General features: G+C 36.7%; 1 protein-coding gene and 1 long non-coding RNA gene across 15 annotated transcripts; one reads left to right on the plus strand and one right to left on the minus strand.

The window, feature by feature from the left end:
* The first annotated feature begins 9,687 nt into the window (after window positions 1-9,687).
* LOC148866179 (CBL-interacting protein kinase 23-like) lies at window positions 9,688-20,642 on the plus strand. 14 transcript variants are annotated; one of them, XM_088975938.1, is made up of 16 exons: window positions 10,184-10,345; window positions 10,471-10,901; window positions 12,689-12,751; window positions 13,064-13,135; window positions 13,256-13,363; window positions 13,548-13,628; window positions 13,815-13,868; window positions 13,982-14,107; window positions 14,985-15,074; window positions 15,223-15,342; window positions 15,466-15,582; window positions 17,345-17,461; window positions 18,005-18,061; window positions 18,171-18,245; window positions 18,531-18,603; window positions 20,358-20,642. In XM_088975938.1, the coding sequence occupies exons 2-16, from the start codon at window positions 10,722-10,724 to the stop codon at window positions 20,378-20,380; spliced, it is 1,356 nt and encodes a 451-aa protein (XP_088832064.1). In that variant the 5' UTR covers window positions 10,184-10,345; window positions 10,471-10,721; the 3' UTR covers window positions 20,381-20,642. The 14 variants fall into 14 exon arrangements, 11 of the variants coding, with proteins under 11 accessions (XP_088832065.1, XP_088832069.1, XP_088832071.1 ...); XM_088975940.1 differs by having other exon boundaries at window positions 18,531-18,600; XR_016109476.1 differs by having other exon boundaries at window positions 9,688-10,901; window positions 17,322-17,461.
* Window positions 13,257-17,447, minus strand: LOC148866180 (uncharacterized). Its single transcript, XR_016109480.1, has 2 exons — window positions 17,313-17,447; window positions 13,257-13,471 (listed from the first exon to the last, which is right to left on the minus strand). It is a non-coding gene; the product is annotated as an uncharacterized LOC148866180 (long non-coding RNA).
* Window positions 20,643-26,105: the final 5,463 nt, after the last annotated feature.

Consider the following 26,105-nt stretch of genomic DNA (forward strand, 5'->3'; position numbering starts at 1 on the left):
CTAAATAAAAGAAACAAAACAAAAATGTTTAAAAATCCGATCAAAGGTAGCTGTTTTCAGATTGCTCCTTCCACCCTCGAACTTCTCAAGCTAGGCCTTCTGTCTTACCTGGCCGAATTTTAGATCTGCAGAAAAGAAATAAAACACAAATTAAATCTAACAAAAATAAATTTGCAGAAAGGAAAAATTAAACTGAAAATTAAAGAACATAAAGTAATTCTAAAACTTAAGAAAAAATGGTTGGGATTCAAATCCAGAGGTGGCAGTAGTGGTGTTGGCGAACTGCAAGTAGGAACCCCTCCTCTTGCCTAGGTGTTATTCTCTTCCTCTACCCTTGAACTTATCAAGATTAGCCTTCCTTCTTACCTGGGTGAATTGACCAACCCCTTCTACAGGGCCCCTGGGACCTTTTTATAGAGAATGGTGGATACAACTGGAAATAGGGAGAAAGATGAGGGTGGCAATTGGAATTTAGCAAAGTTAGGGATGCCCTAGGGTTTCTAATGGATGGCTAAGATGGTTTTGGGGTGATCCTATTGCTGAAAATGGAAGGAGAGGGCACCCAATATTATATAGGGCTAAGATTTGGGCCCCTAGAAATGGAGGGTATATATTAGAACATCTAGGGTTGAAGGATTAAGATTAAAAGAACAGGTGGTGCCCTAGATTGAATGATTGGGATATAGAATGGAGGGAGTGGCTGAGATTTAATGGTGATGAGCTGAATGGTGAGGATTAGCAGAATAGGTGGCTCTTAGGGTTAGAATGCTAAAAAGAGAGTACCCTACAATGGATGGTGGAAATTAGAAGGGATGGAAGGTGAGGATTTAGTAGTTAGGGGTGGCTAGGGTTTGTTAAGAGTAAAAAGAATGGGTTATAAGGTGCCCTAGGGTTTGCTAAGGCGTGGGGAGCATGCTAATATAATAGGAGGGGCGCCAAATTGGGTTTAGTAGTTAGGAGAAGCCCTCCTGCTTTTAGTTTTTCACGAAAACACCCCTTTCTCAACTGGACTTCACACCAGCTTCCCAAAATCTATATTTCGGCCATGAAAACTTCCTAGTTTTCCCCAAAATTTGCACAAAGACCCTTAGAAGCCACAACATTGCATTTAATTGGAAAAATGGCACATTTTGACTATTCTAAGGTCAAAAATACCCCTAAATTGATGCCCTTAAGGCATCAAAATGCAGGGTTATTAATTCCATATCAGGTATATCCTTTCTTTAATCTTGGTTACGGATTTGGTCCAGATTGTTTCAAGAATGAACCTTGAAAAATGCAGTTTTTTCTAAATCAGGGAATATGATTCCTAAAAGGGAGAAAGATATTTTTGAAATTTCGCCCAGCCACCCTGTATGGTTCGGCCATCCATATGATGGATTTCCCTTCTCTTCATATAGTGCTTTCCTCCTATGGGTCCCTACCCTTAGAGTGAGCAAAACTATATATATACTCCACATCTACTCCTTTCCCAAGCAATGTGGGACAAGGAGTCTTCCCATGCATTCAAGAGAGGGAAGAGGAAAAGACAAAACTCAAAAGTACAAGGGAGGGGGGAGAGATTCTTGAAATTTTGAATCTCCCTCCAACAATCCCCCACAAGATTCAAAAGTACAAGGAGATCGAACAATTTGAGCATCGCGGTGAGAAAAGTATTCATGGTGATGTCTTTTGGACTTCATCAACACTTACATATGACAAGCTATGTTACAGAGTGCGAGTGGAGTCAGACTCCTTTAACCTTTCCTCTTTTCTGTAACTAGTTAACATGCCAACCAACTCAATTTACCAATTCTTTAGTGGTACTTTTTGTTTTGGAACATTTTGACCTTGTTCCCCTCTTGGAATCATAAGTGTTTTAGAGAGTCAGCCCTAGATCTCTCTTAGAAGCGGCCGCACTTCACAGTCACTTAGGTCAACTATTTAGTGTGCACTACACACACTATTTTTAACTGATAGTGCTATCTTACCTCATCACTTGAAATAGAACACAAAATGATAGTGCTTTCCCAAGTCATCTAGCGACTCATTTTTACCTATTCAACCTAATTCTAGGGATCTCCTTTCACATAGGTTGGGTGTCCATCACTAATGACTTACGTAATGGACTTCAGCCCCATTCCTATCGAAGCCTCATAAACCACCTTAGAAGTCTATGGTTTGGTTAACGAATCTACAAGGTTCTTTTCAAACCTTACAAAATCCAAAGCGATTGTACCTTCACTAAGGTATTGTCTTACTTGGTAAAGTGGATATGCCTTCTTTTACCATTGTAAGTCTGGTTCTTGGCTCTGGATATTGCTGCTTGGCAATCACAATGGAGAGATATAGACGGAATCAGTTGTGGCCAAAGTGGTATATCTGCCAATAAGTTCCTTAGTTACTCTACCACAGACCCCTCCAATTCTAATGCAATGAATTCGGCCTCCATTGTTGAGTTTGTATTGCATAACTGTTTTATTGATTTCTACGATACTGCTCCTTCACCTAAGGTAAAAACATATCCACTGGTGGAAGTGCTATCCTTTGAATCTAAAATCCAATTCACATTACTAAAGCCTTCTAAAATAGGAGGAAAACTTGAATAATGTAAACTAAAATTTATAGTTTCTTTTAAATATGTTAACAATCTTACTAGAGCTTCCCAATATTCATTTTCGGGATTATGAATATGCTAACTTAATTTTCCTACAACTATAGCTATATTTGGTCTTGTACATTTCATTAAGTAAGACACAGATTCTATTATACTTGCATACTCCTTTTGTGAAATAGGTTTTCCTACATGTTTTCTTAAGTGAATACTATAATCAAGAGATGTTTTAATAGGTTTACAATCATAGTGTCCAAAATTTCTAAGAATACTCTCTACATAGTGTGATTGAGAGAGAACAAAGTTTCCTTGTTGTTTATGGATTTTGATTCCCAAGATTATATCAGCTTCACCCAAATCCTTGGTATTAAATTTGGACATTAGAAATTGTTTTATTTCCTTTACTACCTTTATACTTATTCCCATTATTAGCATATCATCAAAATATAAACAAATCATGACTCCTTTATCATTTGTAGACTTGTTATAGATGCATCTATCGAAATCATTTATATTATATCCATTAGTTACTAACACATTATCAAATTTTTCGTGCCACTGTTTAGGAGTTTGTTTTAAGCCTACAAAGACTTAATTCATTTAAATACTTTGTTTTCTTGTCCAGGCATTATGAACCCTTCAGGTTGCTTAATACATATTTCTTTCTCTAGTTCTCCATTTAAGAAAGTTGTTTTTACATTCATTTGATGAACTACTAGTTTGTAAATGTATGTTATAGCAAACAAGACTCTAATTATAGTTAACCTTGCAACCGGGGAGTAAGTGTCAAAGAAATCTAAATCTTTCTTTTGTCTGAACCCTTTAGCAACTAATCTGGCTTTGAATTTATCTATTGTACCATATGGCTTTAATCTTTTCTTAAAAATCTATTTACAATCTAGTGCCTTAGTTCTACGAGGAAGATCTACAAGTTCTCAAGTGTGATTAGTGACTAAAGAGTCTATTTCATTTTTTAGGGATTCTTTCCAAAATACTGCATTAGGTGAGGTTATGGTTTCCTGATAGGTTACTGGGTCTTTGTCCACCAAAAATGTGAACATTCTGTCACCCAAGTTTGTTTCTTTCCTTAGTCTTTACTTCTCCTTAAGTTTGGTTCTTGATTCCTAGAATTAGTGTTGTCTTGACTAAGTGAAGTACTAATTCCTTGATCATTCAATTATTCTTGGTTTCTTTTATGGATTTCGAAGGGTTCCCTATTCATTATTTATTTTCTCCATGGAAAAATGTGCTCAAAGAATTTTGCATCTCGGGACTCGATTATTGTGTTGCTCTCTACAACATTATCAATTGTTTTAATTACAAGGAACTGATAAGCTGCATTGTTTTGTGCATATCCGATGAACACATAATCACAAGTTTTCAGTCCCAATTTCTTTCTTTTGGGTTAAGTAAGGTATTCAAACATTTGCTAAGCAGTCCCAAACTTTTAGGTAGTTTAGATTAGGTTTCCTGCTATGCCATAGTTTAAAGGTATTTGTCCTTTCTTCTTGGGTGGTTTTCTATTATGTAAGTGCCAAGCCGTTAGGATTGCTTCCCCCCACAAGTTCAGAGGTTCACTTGAACTAATTAGCATACCATTCATCATTTCTTTTAATGTTCTATTAAGTCTTTCTACTACTCCATTAGATTTAGGTTGATAAGGGGTTGTGGTTTCATGTACGATTTTGTTTTCTTCAAAGAATTTCCTAATAATTTCTCCATCATATTTAGTCCCTCTATCTGTTCTAAGTCTTTTTATTTTCTTTCCTAACTAATTTTCTACTTCAGTCTTTTAGTTTATAAAAGCTTGATTGGTCAACTTCATCATTTGATCTAAGTAGGACTATTTTTGCATATCTAGAAAAGTCATCTATAAATGTTATATAATATATTTTCCCTCCTCTAGCTTCATGATATTTAAGGTCTCTTAGATCATTGTGTATAAATTGCAATAACTCAATTTCTCTCTATACACTTTTATGAGGTTTCTTAGGCTCGATTTGGTTTGTGGAATGGGAATGATAAAAAGGGAATATTCTAAAAATATTCCTTTTTTTTGTCATTTCTTTTGAAGGAAAGAGAGGGGTGGGATAAGAAAAATGTGGGATGTTAGATCCCGAAATGGTGGATTTGGGGTCGCACCAAAACCATGCGACCCTAGTGGAAAAATGTGAGAAATGATTGTTTCTTCTTTCTTTCGGAAAAACCAGTGACGACGGCACCCCCTCCTCGTTCGAACCCAGAAATAGAGCAATGGCAGCGACACCCCCTCTCAACCACTCCCTTCCTCCCTCTCTCCTCTCTTCTTCTCTTTCTTCTTCTAGGTTCGTAGACACAAATCTAAGTTCCACCATGGGTTCACAAACACATATTAGAGACACTCCCTTCCTCCCTCTCTCCTCTCTTCTTCTGTTTCTTCTTCTGGGTTTGTAGACACAATCGTAGATATAGATATGAGGGGACGCGTAGATCTACCGCCGTTGCAACTTGTAGCAACGGTGATGAAATGGAGCGAGAGAAAATGGGGGAAAAGGGGAAGAAGAAAGAGAAGAGAGAAGAATAGTGGATTGCTTCATAGTCACTGCTCTATTCGATCGAGAGGAGGACGAGTATGAATAGTGGATTGCTTCATAAATTTCTCCCCCTTTTTACATTTTCCCATCACATCCCATCCTAATAAAACCAAACAATGGAAACTTAAATTTTTACATTTTCTCATCCCATCCCACCCAAATCTTCCCACAAACCAAATGGAGCCTTAGTGAATTTTGCTTCTCCACATACTTGGCATTTTTCATTTGTAAAATTAATAGGAACATTCAAAACTTCCATTTTACATAACCATTTTAAATAAGGAGCACTACGATGTCCTAATCTAGCATGCTAAATATCAAATGATTCAACAATATAAGCAAAAGAAGAAGCATTCTTATTCATAATAATATCATAAATATTCAATACAAATAGTCCAACAACATTACATCCTTTTCCAATAAATACAATATTTTTATTTAACACAACCTTGTCAACTTTAAATGTGAGTTTCAGTCCTACTTTGTTGAGGAGTGCTCCCTATACCAAATTTCATATAATCTCTGGCACATACAATACATCATTCAGCATTAGGATTTTCCTGAATTTAGTTTCAAGAGCACCTTTCCCTTGCTGATGACCTTCAAAGTCTATGGGTTTCCCATGCAGACTTGCTCTCCCTCAGACTGAATTGTGTACTCATAGAAGGAGCTATGGTCTCCACATATGTGCTTGGTAGTACCAATGTCCAATACCCGCTCCTTCGGCTTATCAACTAAGTTTTTCTCAGTTACCATGGCTGCAATAACATCCTCAGTCAAATTGACTTTCGGTTTCCCAGATTCTTTCTTTTTTCGGTACTGGTAGTCTTTCTTGTAGTGCCCGGGTTTGCCACATACATAGCATTTTCCTTTCTTTTGTTGCTTCTTGAATTTATGATCATTTTTCACACTCAAAATCTTTTTTAATTTTGTATCATTTTAATTTAAATAACTACTTGATCCAAAGTAGTGTCATTCCTTTTATGCTTTATACTTGTCTTGAAATCATTCCATGTATGTGGAAATTTCTCTATGAGAGAAACGACAATGAATTTATGTAGCAATATCATGCCTTCTTTTGCTAGTTCCCCCACAAGCACCTGAAACTCATCTATTTCGGAAGACACATCCATGTCTTTTTTCATGGTGAAATGCAAGAAATTAGCAATCACATATTTTTTATTTCTAGCATCTTCCAAACCATACTTATTGTCCAGTGCATTCCAAATTTCATAGGAAAAATTATAGGAAGATTAGACATTGTACAGTTCATTGGATAGGTAGTTGAGGATATGGTTGGTGTAGAGGTGGTTGGCTATAGTCCAGTGTTTTGCAACAATAGAACGGGTTGGTTCCTCCATGTTTAATGGGTTTGGTTTAGTCAAAGCAAAGGCTATCCCTAATTGCTCTAAGGCAAATAGAAGGTGTTGTCTCCAACACTTGTAGTTGGTTCCACGAAAGTTTCAATATTAGAGAAATCGGGAACTGTTAACAGTATCTGGTTTCTCATGAAAGGGTTAGCAGAGATAGGTTCCATAAATGTGGTTTTAAGATTGTTTGAAAATAATAAAGAAGGCAGAATGGAACTTATCGCTGATCGCTTTCCAAACTGAGAATTTGCAGGAGTGTAGTGTTGCAGAATTACGAAATTGATAACTTGTAGAGAGAATGAGGGATGAGTCATGCCACTTGGTTACTCTCCTTAAAATCGCATTTGCTCCCTACAGTGCAGCCGGGTGATTGCAAATCGGTCGCCAAGATAAAATAGCCCACATGCCACTAGTAGGCATGCACTCACTTACCAAACCTTTGTGAACCATAGAGAATGATGCTCAGACTGACAAAGAAAACAAAGAAGAGAAGACTGCCGAAATGCATTAGTGTGTGAAACTAGGTCGACCAACACTCATTTTCTAAAGTGTTCTCAGTCATCCGAATGGAAACAAAAGTGTCATTTCAAACAGAGGCCTCTTTAGAATAGTGCACTTGTTCGAAGAGGCATAGAGAGGAAGAGATGTAAAATCATCCGGTGTAGCATGTGTGCACACGCACACGCACATGCATTCGTGCCCCGACCCGGCCTGGCTTAACTCAGTATGCGTATGTGAAAAGCACCCCCCTCACATGCATGGGGATATCCATAGTGCTTTCCTCCTATGGGTCCCTACCCATAGGGAGAGCAAAACTATAGATATACTCCACTTCTACTCCTTTGCCAAGCAATGCGGGACAAGGAGTCTTCATATGCATTGAAGAGAGGGAAGAGGAAAAGAAAAAACTCAAAAATACAAGGGAGGGAGGAGAGATTCTTGAAAATTTGAATCTCCCTTCAACATGGGTTGAGTCCATATAGGATTCACATGTCATAATTCCACAATTTGTTGAGTGTTAGGCTTGGATAGAGTGGTGGTGGCCATGCCATGTGTTGACCCATGTTTTGGTGTCCATTCAGGAGATTTGCGCTCTCAGGCACATGGAAAAGATGTTCTTGATGCTCATGGAATGGTTTTCTCCTTAATTAGCTCAATATATGTTTTATCCTCTCCTTCACTTCTATCTCTAATTCCCCTCTATTCTCTCAACTTTCCCATAAAAATAGGACCATAATTTATTAAGATTTGGTTTTCCAAATTAAACAATATTTATGTCTATAGACATGATTTCAAGCAAAGAGAGGGGAATAAGGGGAATTCGATGTTTTCTATATACTCATGTCTTCCATTATTGTTAAATAATCTATTCTTAATAATAATCTACTGTTAAATAATCCATTAGTTATGAAAATTATTAAAAACTCCTAGAAAATATTCTACCAAAAATTATGAAATAATTATTTCGGAAATAATCCATTATTTAACAAATATTAAATAATTCAATAATCTACCAAAAATTAATAAACAATCCATTATTTAATATTTTTGGTTCTTAATAAATGCTCAAAATTTCAACATTTAGCGTAATTTACATTAATCATTGTACTTTAACAAAATATAATGAAATTTTTACAATAATAATTTATTGATAAAAGATATTACTAATTAACGTAGTTTAATAATTTCTATAAAATCATAATTTATAGTTAACAATTATCAAATAATTTAGAGAAACTCTTTAACTAATAATCCATAATTATTTTTAATAAGTAATTAAAAAACTAAGAAATTGATCTATGAAAAACCTCTTCTCCAGAACTATTTAAATAATAATCTATTATTATTATTCAACTAAATAATTATTAAAAAGTTTAGGAAAATTAATCTATCAAAAATTATTTTATAATTATTTAAATAACAATCCATTATTATTATTTCAATAAATTATTATTAAATAATTTAGGAAAATTATTAAGTCTAGCCACAAGGGTGTAGACCACTTGGTTGACTTTGATTGTACCTGGTTTTACATTAATTAAATACAATTGGTTTAATTAAAAAATAATGTAATTACTATAATTACATTTACTTTGGTTAATAGTAAACAATTTAGGCTTAAAAATTAAATAGTTTACATTAATTTATTATTGTTGTAAACAATTAATTTACCATATATTATTACTAATCAACAGCAATTTCAATAATTTTTTTTGGAAATTATCATAAAATATTGTAATTTAATTTACTATTAGTTAATTAGTTATAGAAAATTACTAGAATTGTAGGGATGAAAATTTTCCTCGTAAAATTGGGGCCCTACCCTGCCCTGCCCCAAACGGGACAAGCTTTCTCCAATCTTAAATGGGGATGGGACAAAGATGGGTGGAGGCAGGGAAAATATTTTTATTCCAAATTAGGGATGGAGTTTGTATATAATTCCCCGAACTCGATAGTAAATTAGTAAAATATCTATAGATTTATTATTGATTTTTAAAATATCTTTAAGTTTTCTTCATATTCTTATAATCCTAAGATCACATAATTTTATTTATAAAATGCCCCCGAATTATTATAATCCAGTTCCTAAAATATTCCAAAATCTCTATAATCTTATTCATAAATATCTATAAACTATTTTTTTTTAAATAATTACCTCACGATGGTGAAAAAAATTTAGAAATTCACCATCCCAAGAAGGAATTGGTGCTTCGCCCCAAGAGATCGGGCCACTGCAAGGCCCCTTCGAACAATATTCGAACAGCCTTTTCAGCCTTGCATCGAGAACATCTTTATACTTTTATGCTTTATTTCATGGAAAAATATTCTCAATACAAAGCTACGGTGATTATTCCACGGGCCTTGCAGTGACTGAATCCCATCACCCGCCCCAAACCTGTCTTTTACTTACGTGAGCGAGTGACAAAGCGTGCCCATCCCGTGCATCACACGGGCCCCGCTAGTATTCTGATTTCTGAACTAAAAAACTTGTATTCTGATTCCTGAACTAAAAAACGATTATCTCGGGGTTGAGGATAAGCACGGTAACCAAAATTATCAGAAAGGACTCAGATGTCAGATCCAATAATAGTCTACAGTAACGAAGACTTTTCATCGTTGATTTAAAATCTACTACCCAAGTTTGAAGCCTGAGTTGCTGATAGGATATTCTTTTGGTGGAGATGGAGTTATAGACGTGAAGCCAACGACACGTTGCTAATACATGTGTCAGATCAGGCCGGTGCAGTAGTAAAAGGAACAAATAAAAGAGAAGGGAGAGAGAGAGAAACGCTACTCATTCATTTTAATTTATTACGACCGCTGAAAAAGATATACTTTCCGTCCAGAAAAGAGAAAACACAACCGACCGCCCAGACTGGTTTCATCCGTTGTCTCTTAACGCTTTCTCCGGATAGAGAGTAGAGTGAAACAACCGGAGGAGAAATCAGATACTCCCATTGGAGTAGCGCTGGGCTAGAACCGTAAAATCACGGCCTTTGACGCATTGCTGTGTCCCACTTCGTCCAATTCAATGGGGACCACATCGATGCATCGAGGGTCGTCGTCGTCACAGTTTTTGACCTGGGCTAAGTTGCTCATTTTTCAAAGCCAGGAATATATAAACGGAGAAGTATCCTCGTATATGCACGAACATTCGTCTCTCTCTCTCTCTCTCTCTCTAACCATATAGAGAGAAGTCCATCCTCGTATATGCACGAACATTCGTCTCTCTCTCTAACCATATAGAGAGAAGTCCAATCTAACCATGTGGAGGAGATTCAGAATAGAAGAAAAGGGGAGGAGGATAGGTGACAAAGATTAAAAAATTGAATCCGTTATTCGATCTGCCATGAAAAATCCGACATTTTTTCTTATTTTTTTTTCTACCTGAATCATTATTAATATTGGTTGATTAATTTCATCCTCTCGCTAGATCCCTGCTTCGATCTTTCAATAGCAGAGCTTCAATTGGTTGGTGTTGGGGGTGGGCGTTCTTTTGGCTGTTCGTAGTTGTTTCAATAGAAAGGAAGGAGAGATGAAGGTGATGAAGGTGATGAAGGTGATGAAGTCTCAGGTTTGGCAACCCTGTAAGAAGAAGAGATCTTAGAAGTCTGTGAAAAGAAAATATAGAAGAAGAGATAGGGGGAGTGAGAGACTGCGGGAAAGGAAATCAAGAACCTGAAGATGACTTCTCGTGCCAGTAGCAGCAGCAGAACGCGTATCGGGAAGTACGATCTAGGTCGGACGCTTGGCGAGGGTACGTTTGCTAAGGTGAAGTTCGCTCGCAATGCCGAGACGGGGGAGAATGTTGCCATTAAGATTCTCGATAAGGAGAAGGTTCTCAAGCATAAGATGGTTGGTCAGGTACTTTTACTGCTTTTGCCCCTTTTGTTTTGCCGCCTTCTGCTCTATATTTCCTTCCTTTTTTAAAGGGAATTGATCGTTTAGTTTTTATTTTTTATTTTGAATTTGCCTGATTCTGTAATTCTTGTTTTAAGGTTCTCCTCTTTGGATTACCCTAGTTAAGTTCTTTTCTTCATCTAATAGAAGAATTTTAGCAAGCTATTACACTAGAAGAAAAATACATTGATTTCAAACTTATTGATATGAGAATTTTATTTTGCGGAATTTTTGCCGGGGGTGGAGGATTGGAAGATAAAGTTCAATGTCGAATTCTTCTATTACTGAAGTCCGAGTTAACTAGTTACTCAGCTCATTTATATCGAACTTAACTTAAAATATGTTCTACAAATTAGTTTCAATATGATATAACTTTTGCTTTTGATTGCCTGCTGCCAATAAAATGTCTGGCTCCGGTTGATCAAAAGAAAATCAGAAAAAGAAGCAAAGCATGATTAGTGCTATCATTGAGAAATGGGGTTTTCTTTTCTTGTTTTTCCCACTTTAATGGATTTATTACCTTAGGGAGTCTTATGTAACGTGGATGAGAAATCGGTGGGTGTGTGCTGGTCAAGGCAGGACCAATCCACACCACACTACTGTTTACACCTGTTCTTAACTGTGGACAAAAACTATGTAGACAGAAACTCTTTATACCCATAAGATGCAAACGGATTGGATCAGATTCAAACCAAGATATATCCAAATCCGATCTGATAGCAGAATACAAGATCTGATCCGATTTGATCTGAATATCCAATTGGATCTCATAAGTGGTAATTCAAATTCTAATCCGTTAAAGATGTTAGATATCTGAATCTAATCTGAACCGATTCAAATTATGAAAAAAAAATTAATAAATTATTAAAAGAAAAAACAAAAAATTTTATATAAAAAAAACCAAAAGTATAAGTATTTTTTCAATTATTTTCATCATATATATTAATATATACATACCTTTTTATAAAAAATTTACAACAAATGCAATATAAGCATATTTATAAATAAATATATTATATATACATGAATTTTTATAAGTAAATATGTTTATAAATATATACATATAGGTCGGATCAGATTGGATAGGGGTGATCCAAATTCCAATTGGATCTGATCCAAAAAACCCGATAAAGGGTTATCCAAATCTGACAAAACTGGATCGGATTTGGATTGGATGGTCCGATCCATTTGCACCATATGATCATCAATGAAAAAAAAACACAATTTAAGCCAATTGAAATAATAATATAAAATAATAATGGATAAAATAACACATCAATACGTAATTACTAATAAATATAAAAATAAATATATTGATCATTTTAATATTATCTTCAGCAATAAACAATTTAAAAGAATAATTTCAATATAAATTAAAATATATTAAAAGATTAAATAAAATGAGGACTGTCCATACAAAGCAGAACACTACATTCTATCATGGACAGGACCAAAACAGTCCTGTCCATGATATTTTCACACTACTAAATACCCTCTTAGTTTTCCTGACCACATCTATGTGGAATGCTTTGGCTAGATACTGTTTTTTGTTTTGTTTTTTCCCTTTCAAATTGTTATTTTGTTTGTTTGTTGTTTGATTATGCTTTACCATGAAACTCATGGCTTGAGTATTTGATTCCAATTCCCATGCATAAACATCTTTGGCACGAGAAGCTTCCCATGCATAAATTCATAGAGTCCGTATTTAGATTCTGTTCCATTAACACTGTTCTTCATGTTGTTTTATGCAGATTAAACGTGAAATTTCAACCATGAAATTGATCAGACATCCAAATGTCATTCGTATGTATGAGGTATGACCAGTTGCATCTTTCCTATATCCAATTGATCCAGCAATTTGTGTTATGCTGATCTTATTCCCTGAGCTTCATTTATTTATTGGTTTTATTTTTTCCCTTGCCTATTCATCATTCCATTTCCAGCTTCTAGATGTTCTTTAATTAGATAATCTTAAAATTTCTTACATAATTTTGATAGACAGGATGCTTATATATTTTCATCTTAAGAGCCCTATGTTTGAATGTTATTTGTGTTTTGTCAATACTGTTCTGAATCTATAGAAGCCTTTTTATATATTGTTAATAAAGTGAGTGCCATTGTTGTAGGTGATGGCTAGCAAGACAAAGATATATATTGTTCTTGAATTTGTGAATGGTGGTGAACTTTTTGACAAAATTGTAAGATGTTGGCATGCTTTGGTTTTACTTGTGCTATTGACAATTCAGTCAAACTTATGGTAGAAACAAGTGATTCACAGTGGAAATGTTTCTATATCCCTTGTTTTTCCCTTGTGCCAGGCTAGTCATGGGAGATTGAAGGAAGATGAAGCAAGAAAGTATTTTCAGCAGCTGATCAATGCTGTAGATTACTGTCACAGCAGGGGTGTTTTTCACAGAGACCTGAAGGTGCGATTCAAAAGGCTGAAAGCATGTACTTAAACCTTGAACTTTAATATCCTCCCCACTTCTTCCATGACCTTTTCCACCACTTTACACTACATCATATTGCGCCTTCTGCAGAACATTGGACATATTGAACTTAATCAGTTGTATACAATGCAATCTATCTGACAATACTTTCTTATCACAGCCTGAAAATCTGCTTCTGGATGCTAATGGAATTCTTAAAGTCTCAGATTTTGGATTAAGTGCACTACCTCAGCAAGTTCGGGTCAGTACAATGATGCACTACCTCATAGCTTAAGAATTATTTAGAACATTCTCATTTAAATGGGAATATTTTGCTTCTATTTTGTTGGTTTTCTGTTGAAACAAGGAAAAAGAAGAACGAACCAGAAATTATTCAATGTTTATAATAGGATCCGAAACTCAACTTCTTAAAGCATTTTTGTTTCAGGAAGATGGGTTACTTCACACAACATGTGGGACACCAAATTATGTTGCTCCAGAGGTATATTGTGTATATTGGATAAGAGTTCAGTTTGGGTTCTTGATAAGAGAGTAACTTCATTTTCTTTACTTTGAATTCCATTGGCTGTCCTCATTTCCTGTTCTCTTTCCCAGGTGATTAACAACAAAGGTTATGATGGAGCAAAGGCAGACCTGTGGTCATGCGGGGTAGTCCTTTTTGTTCTCATGGCCGGTTATTTGCCTTTTGAGGATTCCAATCTTATGCAATTGTATAAGAAGGTCAGTTTCTTTGTCTTTATATATCATTTTACATTAATTAGTTAGTAAATATCTTCACCAAGAACATGGAGATTGCTGTTTAATTGATTAATTTTAGATCCATGATTCAGTAAAATTTATTTCTGAAGAAAGAAAAGGAAAAACGAATCCTATGTTAGTGGTCTACACTACATTGCCACTGTTTCCCCCCTTTTTGTGTGATGAGGGGCGTGTAAGTAATATGCTCAAGGAACAACATAGTTTCATGAATTAACAAGTTATATTTGATTAAATAATTGGATATCTTATTAATTTTGTCACATGTCCATATACAAATGTCATCTTAGCCTCCAAGAAACTTCTAATTGAATAATAATAACTGAATTTGTGTTTTTCCATTCAAGTTTGAAGAAAATTAGCAAAGGAAATTAATTCAAAAGCACATAGTTCTGAAATCTAGGATCTCTAATTTGATTCCAGTGGTTCATCCATTTGGAAGTCTGCAACATCCCAATATTTAATATTGTATGTTTGTAACTAGTTGTGTATAACAAATCATCCATCCTAAAGGCTCAGACTAACTATTTAACTAGGATCTCATCTAATTTCCTCAGAAGTTAAAACATGAAGCCATGATATTACTTAACCCGGGAAATGGTCATCATGAGATAAGAAGCACACAAGACATATTGATCTCAAATGGAATCTTTTGTTTCAATATGGGTAAAACTGCTAAAAGTTGGATATGCATGTTCAGGATTCAGATTAAGAGTGTTTGTAATGCCTTCTGCAAAAAGAGTTTATTTTTAGAAGTGTTCTGAGCATAGATAATCTTGTGGCACATGTTTTAATTTTCTAAAAATGAAACATGAATTTAACAGTGCTCTCATGACTGCAGATATATAAGGCTGATTTCAACTGTCCTTCATGGTTCTCAACAAGTGCAAAAAAATTAATCAAAAGGATCCTTGACCCCAATCCAGTGACAGTATGCCTTTTATTTCCATTTCACATTGTTGCAAGTGCATTTAGCTTTTTTAACGATTCAAGTTGGAATTACTACTCTCCTCTAATTTCAATTGCCATATATTTTGTCACTTACAGTTCTGTCATTTAAATTCTGATTATCTGAACAGAGAATTAGCATTTCTGAGGTCATAGAGAATGAGTGGTTTAAGAAAGGATATAAGCCGCCTATTTTTGAGTCAGCAGATGTTAGTCTTGATGATGTGGATGCCATTTTTGATGAATCTGTGGTAATCTTTCCTGTATACTTTTTACCTAGAACCTATAACATTAAGAAAATATAATGGTGAAGTAGGAATTCTGAGAGGAACATGAGATTTCATAAATTTCACATTTAGTTTTTCTTGGGACAGGACTCTGGAAATCTTGTTGTAGAGCAGCGAGAAGAAAAGCCAGCTGCAATGAATGCTTTTGAGCTCATCTCTACCTCTCAGGGTCTGAACCTCAGTTCTTTATTTGAGAAGCAGATGGTATGCTCTGGTGGTTTCTTTGCAGTAAGAATCTAAAAATAGGATATAAGACATTATAATGTAAAAGAAATTGGTATGTGAACATGGCCTCAGTTATATTGTTAAGGTCCTTAAACATCTTGTAGCCTGGTAGATGTCAAACCACTTTGATGGTATGCTCTGGTGGTTTCTTTGCAGTAAGAATCTAAAAATAGGATATAAGACATTATAGTGTAAAAGAAATTGGTATGTGAACATGGCCTCAATTATATTGTTAAGGTCCTTAAACATCTTGTAGCCTGGTAGATGATGTCAAACCACTTTGATGGCCTTAACCTATCAATTTGGGTACTTTGTGTTCAAATGCATGAATCTCTAGATATTTGAATCCAAGTGAGAGCTGCCATGACCTCAGCCATTGTAGAATCTGCAATCCCAATTGGGCTGCTAAAAGCCAGCACAAGTTACATCTCTCCCTCTGATTACACCTCCTATCCCAGTAACACCCTGTTAACCTGAAGAACTTCCATCAAATTTTAATTTCATTATCCTCTCTAATCTAGTTTCAAAACCTTGGGGGAGGGTTAGGCTCATCAGAAAAGAGCAAAGAAAGTTATAAAGATTTTTTTTAGGTCAGTCAGGGACATTCCTTTGAAAACCTCCACAAACTACAGAGGTAGGAAATGTGAGAAATTAGGTCTTCAGAAGATCTACCCTTCTTGTTGAAGATTTGATTGTTTCTTTCTTCCCATACCCCCACATCACTATGTGGGCTACCATATTCCAATAATTTTTACCTCTCCTACTGTGACCTCTTCCTTGCCATTGCCAAAAAAAGCCTACAATATGCTCAGGAGAAACCAAACTGCAGCCGATAAGATTTAAGAAATAATACCAGATTTTTCTGGTTTCTTGGAAAATGTATAAGAAGATGTTCAGCTGATTCCCCATCTTGAAGGCATAACAAACAAACATCCTACTGAGACCTCTGCCTTGCCATTGCCAAAAAAAGTCTACAATATGCTTGGGAGAAACCAAACTGCAGCCAATAAGATTTAAGAAATGATACCAAATTTTTCTGGTCTCTTGGAAATGTATAAGAAGATGTTCAGCTGATTCCCCATCTTGAAGGCATAACAAACAAACATGGGGGAAATTCATAACCTTCCCTATTCTCTTGAATGAGGTCACAAGTGTTAATTCTCTTCAAGTAAGCTTCCATAGAAAAAACTCTATCTGGAATGTGAGGACTCCAAACCTTTCTTGGCTGGGGAGTATGAGGTTATCTCATCTTCAACCAGAGCCTTAACATTGGACTTGGTATAGAACTTGCCAACAGGGTGGAGTTTCCAAATGCATTGGTCAGGGGAGGAGAGGGAAATGTAATTTTGGTTTAAATAACCTCCGAAATTACAAAAAGATGCAGCCAGATTAATCTCTTGGAAAATTTTAAACCCACCACCATCAATTTTGCAATTAATGGTTAATGTCAAAATCTGACATGAGTGCAAAGTATCAGGTTTAGCAAACACTGTTAACCAGTAACTGTGTTTTCATCAACATCTATAGATAATGTAGAGCAATTACATATTCCTGTATGCCGATGTGGATGATATATGAGCTTGTATCATTTTTAGCCAAAGAATATTGGTGCTTCAGATAGATGTTAAGAACATTTCTTGCAATATTTCTGTTGTTAAATACTGCATGCTAGCCTATTTGGCCTTGTGATTACTTTTGATAGATCTTACCTTAAACAGAAAATATTTCCGGTGATGACTAGGGACTTGTTAAGCGGAAAACAAGATTTACATCTAAATGCCCTGCCAATGAGATAATCTCAAAAATTGAGGAAGCTGCCACACCTTTGGGATTTGATGTGAAGAAAAACAATTACAAGGTGAGCTAAATCCTCCCTATCCCCCATCGTCATGCCCCTAAAGAAAGAAAAGATAAAGAGAGAGAAAAATATAACATCTTTTTAACCATACATTATACTTCTAGATCAATTATTTTGAAGGGGTTCTAAATCAACAATTTATAAACAGAGGAAGAAAAGTTTCAAACAAATATAAAAAAACAATTACAAAATCACCAGAGCAATATAAAAGAATCCATCTTTATTAAATTGTGATTATCTTACTCAACATATTTATGTTATGTTCCACTTTGCTGGCTTATATTACAAGTGGGGAAGATTTGACTGATGGAAATAAAATGCAGCTGAACTTGGTCCTTGTTACAAGAAAGGCTGTATAATCTTGGTTCAGTTGTTTGATTGCTTTTGGGTACTTGTTTCCACCCAGAATGCCAGACCTGGATAAACATCCATGACAACTAAACCAATTGGAGCTGGGATTGGAACAATGTACATGAATAATATTACATCACTGACAGTGTTCTGAAGTTCAAATGCTCTGCAACTTATTTTTTCTTGTTCCAGATGAAGCTTCAAGGGGAGAAAACTGGAAGAAAGGGTCAGTTATCAATCACAACAGAGGTACCTCCATTTAAGAATTATCTTCAAGGGACACCTACTAATGAGACATGTGCAGTCTATCTGATCCATATTTATAAGATACTTACTTTTCCTGTCCTAACTCCCACAGATTTTTGAGGTTGCCCCTTCACTGCACATGGTTGAGCTTAGGAAGTCTGGTGGAGATACCCTGGAATTTCACAAGGTATGGTATTACAAACCCACTGAATCTTGGGAAATGGCTTTCTGGTTTGAATATAACTCAATATTTGCATCTACTTTGATTGGTACAAAATAATCCCAGCAATGCATTGTATATCTATCACTGCTCATAGGCTTTAGAATGCATAGCTTGGAGAGAAAAAATGCCTTGAGCTATGCTTTCTAATAATTGGTACTCAGCAAGGTCAATTTTGATTAGTATTTACTGACTATGAAACCTATGCATGTCACTGAACATATTTTCATTTCTCTATCAACTATTGTTCAGTTTTACAAGAACATCTCAACTGGGTTGAAAGATATCATCTGGAAATCAGAGGAAGTAAATGGAGAAAAAGGTGGTCAGTATGCGGTTACAAATAGGATATATATTTTTATGTGTCTGTATATGGTCACAAATTATATATTTAGGATAATTACCCTCTACTTCCTTGTTTGAAAAAGGGATAAAAGCCATTTTATTACAGCTCTAATGCCTACTAAAATGCCCATAATTTTGTATTTAGTCTATTTCTAATGGTAAGGTTGAAAATGTAACTTCAATTATTACTTCCCACATCATTTAATCCTCTCATTAAGTCTTATAATTAAATTATTAACTCTTATTTTCTCTTATTAAATTAGATCCATGTCAATATTTTTAACAATATAAACCCATATATTTTAAAACTGACTAAAAAACAAAACCATTTTTAAATCCAAGTGGTGGCTAAGCAATTCAACCATCCGAATCAAATTGATCAACCTACGAAGTCATAATTAGTAATAAAATTTTTAAAATAGAAATAAATATAGAAACTTACAAAAAAATGTAGAAAAATTAGACACATTTATGATATATTTTTTAATAAACAAGTTAACCTTTAATAAGTGTAATAAACCTACTAAATGTAATAAACAAGAACTATTTTTATTGGTAATGAAAATGAAATACATAATTTAGAACTGACAAAAAATGAAATCATTTTATTGTTTGGCAAAGATCAATAGTTCAAATTTTGGGTCAAACATGTTAATCTTTAATGTCATAAATAAATAATAAAAGTTAATAAAATATAAAAATACAAAAATTTTGCAAAAAACACTTAGGTACATATGTAATATCATATATTTATCATATTAAAAAAAACAAGTGTGACATATTAGAATTATTTTTACACAGAATACAAAAAAAATTGAATACATCTACAATTCTATATTTGCACTACTATTAAAAAATATGAATAAGATTGTGGAACCTTTTTTTTAAATAAAATACTCATTTTTGAATTTAGTCCCTATTTAATTTTGACGTTTAAATTATAAATTGAACTACTACTTTTCACCCCATTCAATTCCTTCTATTTAAATCTTTTATTTTTTGATAAATGAACAAAAAAAAAAAAGATACACCAAAAAGATTAAATATTACAAAAAAGAAGTCAACCAAATAGGCCTATCAATGATAATTGAAACTTCACAACTTGATCCAATTATCATCTATTTGGATGAGGTGTTTATGTAATCAAATTTGAATTTCCAATCCATGTGTACACTATTATTATTATTATTATTATGATCATCATCATCATCATCATCATCATCATCTAGAACCAATGCAGGGTATGGGGAGGGACAGATGTACACAACCTGTGAACTGTGGCCCAACTGGATTGTTATGAGCTTTCTGTGTTCATTCATTATATTTTCATCTGTCATCACTTCAGCTTTTCAGAAACTAATAGAAACACCTACTTGAGTCAACATTCGCCCCAAGTGATCTCCTTGGTGAGACAATTGTTGGACATAAGAAAAGAAAGAAAAGATATCTCTTCGGTTATCCTATTCAAATTCAGATTATCCTCCCAAGTCTGGTTCTTTTACTTTGTGTATGCAACCCAGTCAATTCTGACCTTGCAAATCCAATCATCAAGAAAGTAACAAAATGGAAGGGATATTACTGGGGTAGGCATCATCTCATCTCTATAGATATAAATTTTCGTCTAGGTTGCTTAGCTCAGAGTCTTGAAAAGTGACTAATTGATGTAAGTTCTAAACCATTATTATCCCTTGGAAATAATTCCATTTTTATCAAGTTCTTTCTTTTTTCTTGCAGGTACTGTACCATCTTTAAGATAACTTCCCTTCAGGCTTTTTGTTGATGGTGTTGACTTCTAAGATCAAATATTTTTTTTTCTTTTTTATTAATTGCTTAACTAAGAATGAAATGGTTGAGTGGCTTATGGATTGAATGCAATATCAGATGAAGAATATAAAACAATTTTCATTGCTGTGATGATACTAGGTACATAAAACTTGTGACTCCAAGATCGGATGTAGGATAATATTGTAATAGTATCTTCAACATATCAAAAATTTATAAGCACATGGATTGAATGCACTGGGCACCAATGTTTACAAAATCTTATAATTTACCATAAAATTCATGGTTTGAATCATGAATCCAAAGGGTTTCGATTGGACTCTTATGTCTGAATCCTTTTCTGCAAATTTCTTACAATCTGTTTGAATTTTACAATTTGATTCAGAAATCACGATTTTTACAATTCAATTCAAATAAATTCAATTATGAATTAATTCTTTACTTTGTCTTTTTTTTTTTGTTTATATTTGGTTTTGTCAAGGGAACTTGTTTTAAAGTCATTAGTAGAAATTATATATTTATGTTGTTTAAGGCCATAATTAAGTTTATTTTCCATTATACATAAATTAAAGAGCTTGTATGTGGATTTTAACCTTCAAGTCAAACTTGATAATATTTATCTTAGGCTTCTAATGATCAAGTGGTAAATTTTACTATTTTAAGTGTATATATATAGTAGGTATGGATTAAATATAAGGTGAGTGTTTTTTAATAAATCTATATTTGGTTTTTTGGCAAGTTCGTAAAAAAAAAGAAAGAATTTTACAATTTATGATATGATTCATTGGATTAAATTTTCTACACGATTTATGACACGATTATAATTCTCAGAACTTATAGGGCACTAGATTTAGTTAATGGAGATTGCCCTGGACACAATTTATCTATGGAAGGTTGGAATGATTCCCCAGATTAAGAAAAAATAATGTTGGATTTGATTTTTCTTTTGGTAGTGAGGAGTGAGTTTCTGATCTCATTAGATGAAAACTCAACATTGGTTGTCTCTCACCAGCAGGATACTAATATAAGATCGACCTAATTTAATGAATGATGATCTGCAATGGAGAAGTCATGCAGACATCCACTGGTGCTTGGATTCTAGACTTGATATATTGAGAGAAATGATTAGTTGATATAAAGTCAAAACATTGCCCTCTCTTCAGACAATGTGACAATGCTTATAAAAACACACTCCTTAGAAGATGAAACTTCATTTCAGATTCTATAATTAGGTCCCAAATGAGAACAACTTTTTCGATCATCTAAGTAATAAGGAAGAACATGCAAAGTGGATAGATGTATAGATATAGTAGAGAGGAAAAAAAAAAAAAAACAGGTTGCGGTTGTCAATTTGTAGAAAAAAATAGAGAAGAAATTAGAGAAAAGATCAATTAATAGAAAATCTTCTTTGTTCATTTCGTTTCCATCCAATAAAAGGGTCACAAAGAAAAGGATGCAATCAAGTAATAAATCCCAATGGCAAGTCTGAAAGAAACCAGCTGTCTTACAAAAGATGCTATTCAAAGCGGTCCAATAAGGACGGTCCACCAAAAGTAGCCATGCTGATGAATAAAACTTATTTCCTTACACTAGACCGTGGGTTCTATCTATCTATCTATCTATCTATCTATCAAATTTGATGCTCGGAATGGGCCAAGGACAACACAATAGTTCTGCTCCTAAATCGAGGTGTCACTAAGTGATCCGAGGTCTAAGGTGGGGAATGTCGGAGGTGATTGTAGGTTGATCCTGCAAAGAGGAGAACGTCAGAGGCCCCAAGTTGGTACCCAAGGCGAAAACTCTGATAGTCAAGTTAATACTAGGAGATGGTGAGATGTGGACTAGGCCTGAGGTACAAACACTCAAATAAGGCCACGAAGGAGTAGAGGATCTCAAGTGCTAGATAGAGAGCTTAAGTTCCAATCCCTTACCTAGAGGGCGTCACCTCCTATTTATATGTGAGGCCGCCTGGAGGTAGGTGAGCTTGGACGGTCCGGATGGGGTCTGTATGTGAGGAGCGTGGCCATCCGAGGCCGCCAGGTGACCCTGTGCCATTAGCTCCGCAAAGCCCGCCGAGGTCTGTTCTGTGCGTGCCCTGATTGGGTCCGCTTTGAACCGCACCGCCTGACACGTGTAGGCCCGTGATTGGACAAGCCGAGCATGCCTACATCATTTTCCTCCCACTCCCGAGGCCGTGGTGGAAGTCCGAGCTACGGACCTTGGCTTCGACCGAAGGGAGTGTGTAGGATATATACCAGGAGGCGCTACTAGTCCTTGACGAGGGCCTCAACCTCGGCTTTGTTGGGGACGATTGTGGCATGCCCTGAGGTGGTGTCGACTTGGCTTCGTTCTCTTCTCTAGGGGGCATTGTGGAGGTTCTTTCTGTTGGGAGGTCTCAGCCTCAGCTTCGAGGCCAATGCCGAAGGTGGGTGAGGGGAGACCTTGCCCCCTGCCTTGTCTCTGTGTTGGTGCAGAAGCAAGTCCTTGGAGGCCTCGACTTTAGCTGTGGGTGCTGAGGGCGGTGCACTTGGGTGCCCAAGATAGTAACTTGATTTCTTGTAGGGTGGAACTTGCTACCATCAGCTTGCGAGCCGTGGAGGAGATGGACCTCGATGCTAGGTCTGGGTCGCGCTTGCGACGGGTTATGAGACTGTGTCCATAGGGGAGACGGATCCAGTTGAACCAGTTCGCACGTTCACTAGGTCAGCGTGGTTGGGCGGACCAGCGAGTTGTGGTGAGAGGGTTGATCGATTAGCGAACGGGGCCATAGAGGCGATCACTGCACAGTTGTTGGATTAGGTGTGATTTGGGCCATCGCCTTCGAGTGCTCTTGCATTCAAGAGCCTTTTTCTTCTAGAGCCCTTGGGTAGATTGCCTTTCTTAGAACTTCCCAGCCCTCGTCTTGTTCTTCTTAAGTAAACACCTCGACACCATGTCTTACTCCAATTCTGCTCCAGAGTGCTATGAGCTCCTGGGTCCTTTGGAGGTGAGCTCCTATCAGACCCCGTCACCCATCAGCTCCAATCGAGGCTCCTTGGTAGTCGAGATCCTTGCCTCGAGGCGGGAGGTCGAGGTGCTGAGGGAGAGGATTACCCCCGGAAGTGCAGAGTGCAGCTGATAGGGTGAAGGCTCTCCCTGTGAGAGCACCGCATCCGCGATGCCAAAGGAGGCCGAGGGGTCCCCCTAGTGGTAGAGAGGGAGGAGGTCCCCGAGCCTAGCCCGAAGACGGTGGTCGAGTGTGCTGCCCGAGGGGTAAACATAGTGTCTATCGCGCTTGGAGCATGACAACATTTTAGTGTCTGTCGCGCTTGGGGTATACTATTTTTAGCCTCGGAGAAGCCAACCTATATATAACCCCTCGTCCATCCACAATTGAAAGAATAATTTTTTCTTTGTTTCCTACCCCGAGGGTTGGCCATTTAAGTCGGGCTAGGGGGAGATGTACCTATCTGCCAAGAAGGCCTCGCCTCTTCTTTGGGATGATGAAGCAACAGTGATGACCCACATCCTAGTGTTGGGGATGTTCCGGGCCAAGCCTCTTGTGTCAAAGGAGTTTACCTTGGTTTTTCCTGGGCTCAGCCCTGCCTACCTCGGTAAGAGAAGGCTTGCTAGGGGGAGATGTACCTATCTGCCGAGAAGGCCACGCCTCTTCTTTGGGATGATAAAGCCACAGTGATGACCCACATCCTAGTGTTGGGGATGATCCGGGCCAAGCCTCTTGTGTCGAAGGAGTTTTCCTTGGTTTTTCCTGGGCTCAGCCCTGCCTACCTCAGTAAGAGAAGGCCTACTATCAGCTTCTTAACACATTGGCTTTTGACCTTCTTGGAGGCACTAATTCCATGTTCATTTTTGTAGAGACGTCGTTAAACGCGAAGATAATGCTGTTGGAGAGAACGCTGGCGAAGAAGAAGGCCCTAATTGTAGGCACGTTCGAGGGGCAGGTGCCGAAGAAGCTCGTAGAGAGGGTTCCTGCGCCGACTGAGAGGACATTGGTACTTCTTGAGAGGACACCTCGGCCTTAGGCCCCTACTAGTGGGGAGGGGAGCGATCTCGCCCCCGATGTACTACTTGTGGTGACCGCGATGGATGAGAGACTCTATTTCATTCCTTAACTCATAGCAGTCCCCAGTGTCATGGTCGGTGCTGCGGTGATACTTGTAGTATTTTCTCGGGTTCCCCCTCTTAGGGTTCCTCTTCAACTTTTTTGGTCACTTCACATACTCCTCCTTTTCGACCTGCATCGAGATCTGCATTTGAGTGGAGTTGAATGGCGTGTACTGATTTAAAGCCAGGGCCGAGGCAGCTGAATTCTTGTTGTCCTTGTTATTGTTGTTGTTGCAGTGGTCCCAATTCTTTTCCTTCTTCTCTAGGCCCCTGTGCTGGTGGTCGGCCTCTCCTTCGTGGCGATCTGAAGGGATGAGAGATCCATCATATGGATGGCCGAACCCTACAAGAAGGTAGGGCGAAATTTCAAAAATTTATCTCTCTCCCACCTAGGAATCATATTCCGTGTTTTAGAAAATCTGCATTTTCAAGGATCAATCTTGAACCGAGAACCAGATCAAATCTGAAACCAAAAGGTAGGAGAGGGATATACCTGATACGAAGAAACAATATCCTCCAATGAAGGTGTTCACACCCAAAGAAGTCTCCAAAGACTGCTCCCACTAAAGATGACACAGTGTATGGTGGAGCAGAATCAACAGTGTTCTTCCCAAGAACCGAATCCTTCAGCAATAATTCGATGGAGGCTGTGAACACGACTTCATATCAGCCTTTCTCAAAAAACTGATATCAAAAACTATTCTTGATCGGTCCTACAAAACTAGAGATCAAACTGGCAGTAGGTGGCAACTGGAGGAGAACACAAGGGGAAGATGGTGCAGTCACACTGTTGCTATCTTCTCTCTGTGTGATCTGAGGTCTGATGTGTAGGATGGGCTGAATGGTTCACCCCCTCTTCCTTTTATAGACTTAAAGAGATCAGCTCTTAATCCCATTAGGAGTTTCCTGATTCAAATGCTTATTTGACTCTGGACTCTCTTCAAGTGATAATGATAAATCCTTATCTTATCTGCAGATTAGATCATCTCTCTCCTAATCTCATTAGGAGGATTTTAGATCCAAATCTATATTTAGATCTAGACTCTATGAGTGGATAGGGATAACTCCCTATCCTATCTGTTGATCCAATCCCAGATCTGCCCCTCTCTTTAACTAATCAAATTAGACTAGTTTAAAATGGGCTTTAGGCCCAGTAAGTCTTATGTGCTCAGTAGCTTTCCAAACTGTTAGATAGTTTTGTATGCCCTTAACTTCAATCAAAATGATGTACTTTATGAGTTTATTGTAAATGAATAAAAGTGCATATTTGATTCATGTTCCCTTGGTATGTTTTTGTATAATACCCTTAAACTGGACACTTAATGAGACTCGTGTTAGTTTACAATGTTCACAGCCAGTGGGTCGGTTGGGGTTGCTTGTCTCAGCTGCCAGGGTGAGACCCTAGGCACATACAGTGTAGGATTAATTGAATCTTTGAACTGGACCAGATTTTCAGTATTGCCCTACACCTTGGAGATTGATGGGCAAAACTGGAAACTTACACCCGACCCCTAGACTCGATTATGATACTGCATTAGGTGTCGGATTGGGATGTCTTTGATGTACTAATCAGTGAGATCCTTAGCAGGGGTCAAA

Source organism: Nelumbo lutea, chromosome 3 (genome assembly GCF_056320005.1).
Source record: "Nelumbo lutea isolate HS-2025 chromosome 3, American lotus-T2T, whole genome shotgun sequence".
Classification (NCBI taxonomy): domain Eukaryota; kingdom Viridiplantae; phylum Streptophyta; class Magnoliopsida; order Proteales; family Nelumbonaceae; genus Nelumbo; species Nelumbo lutea.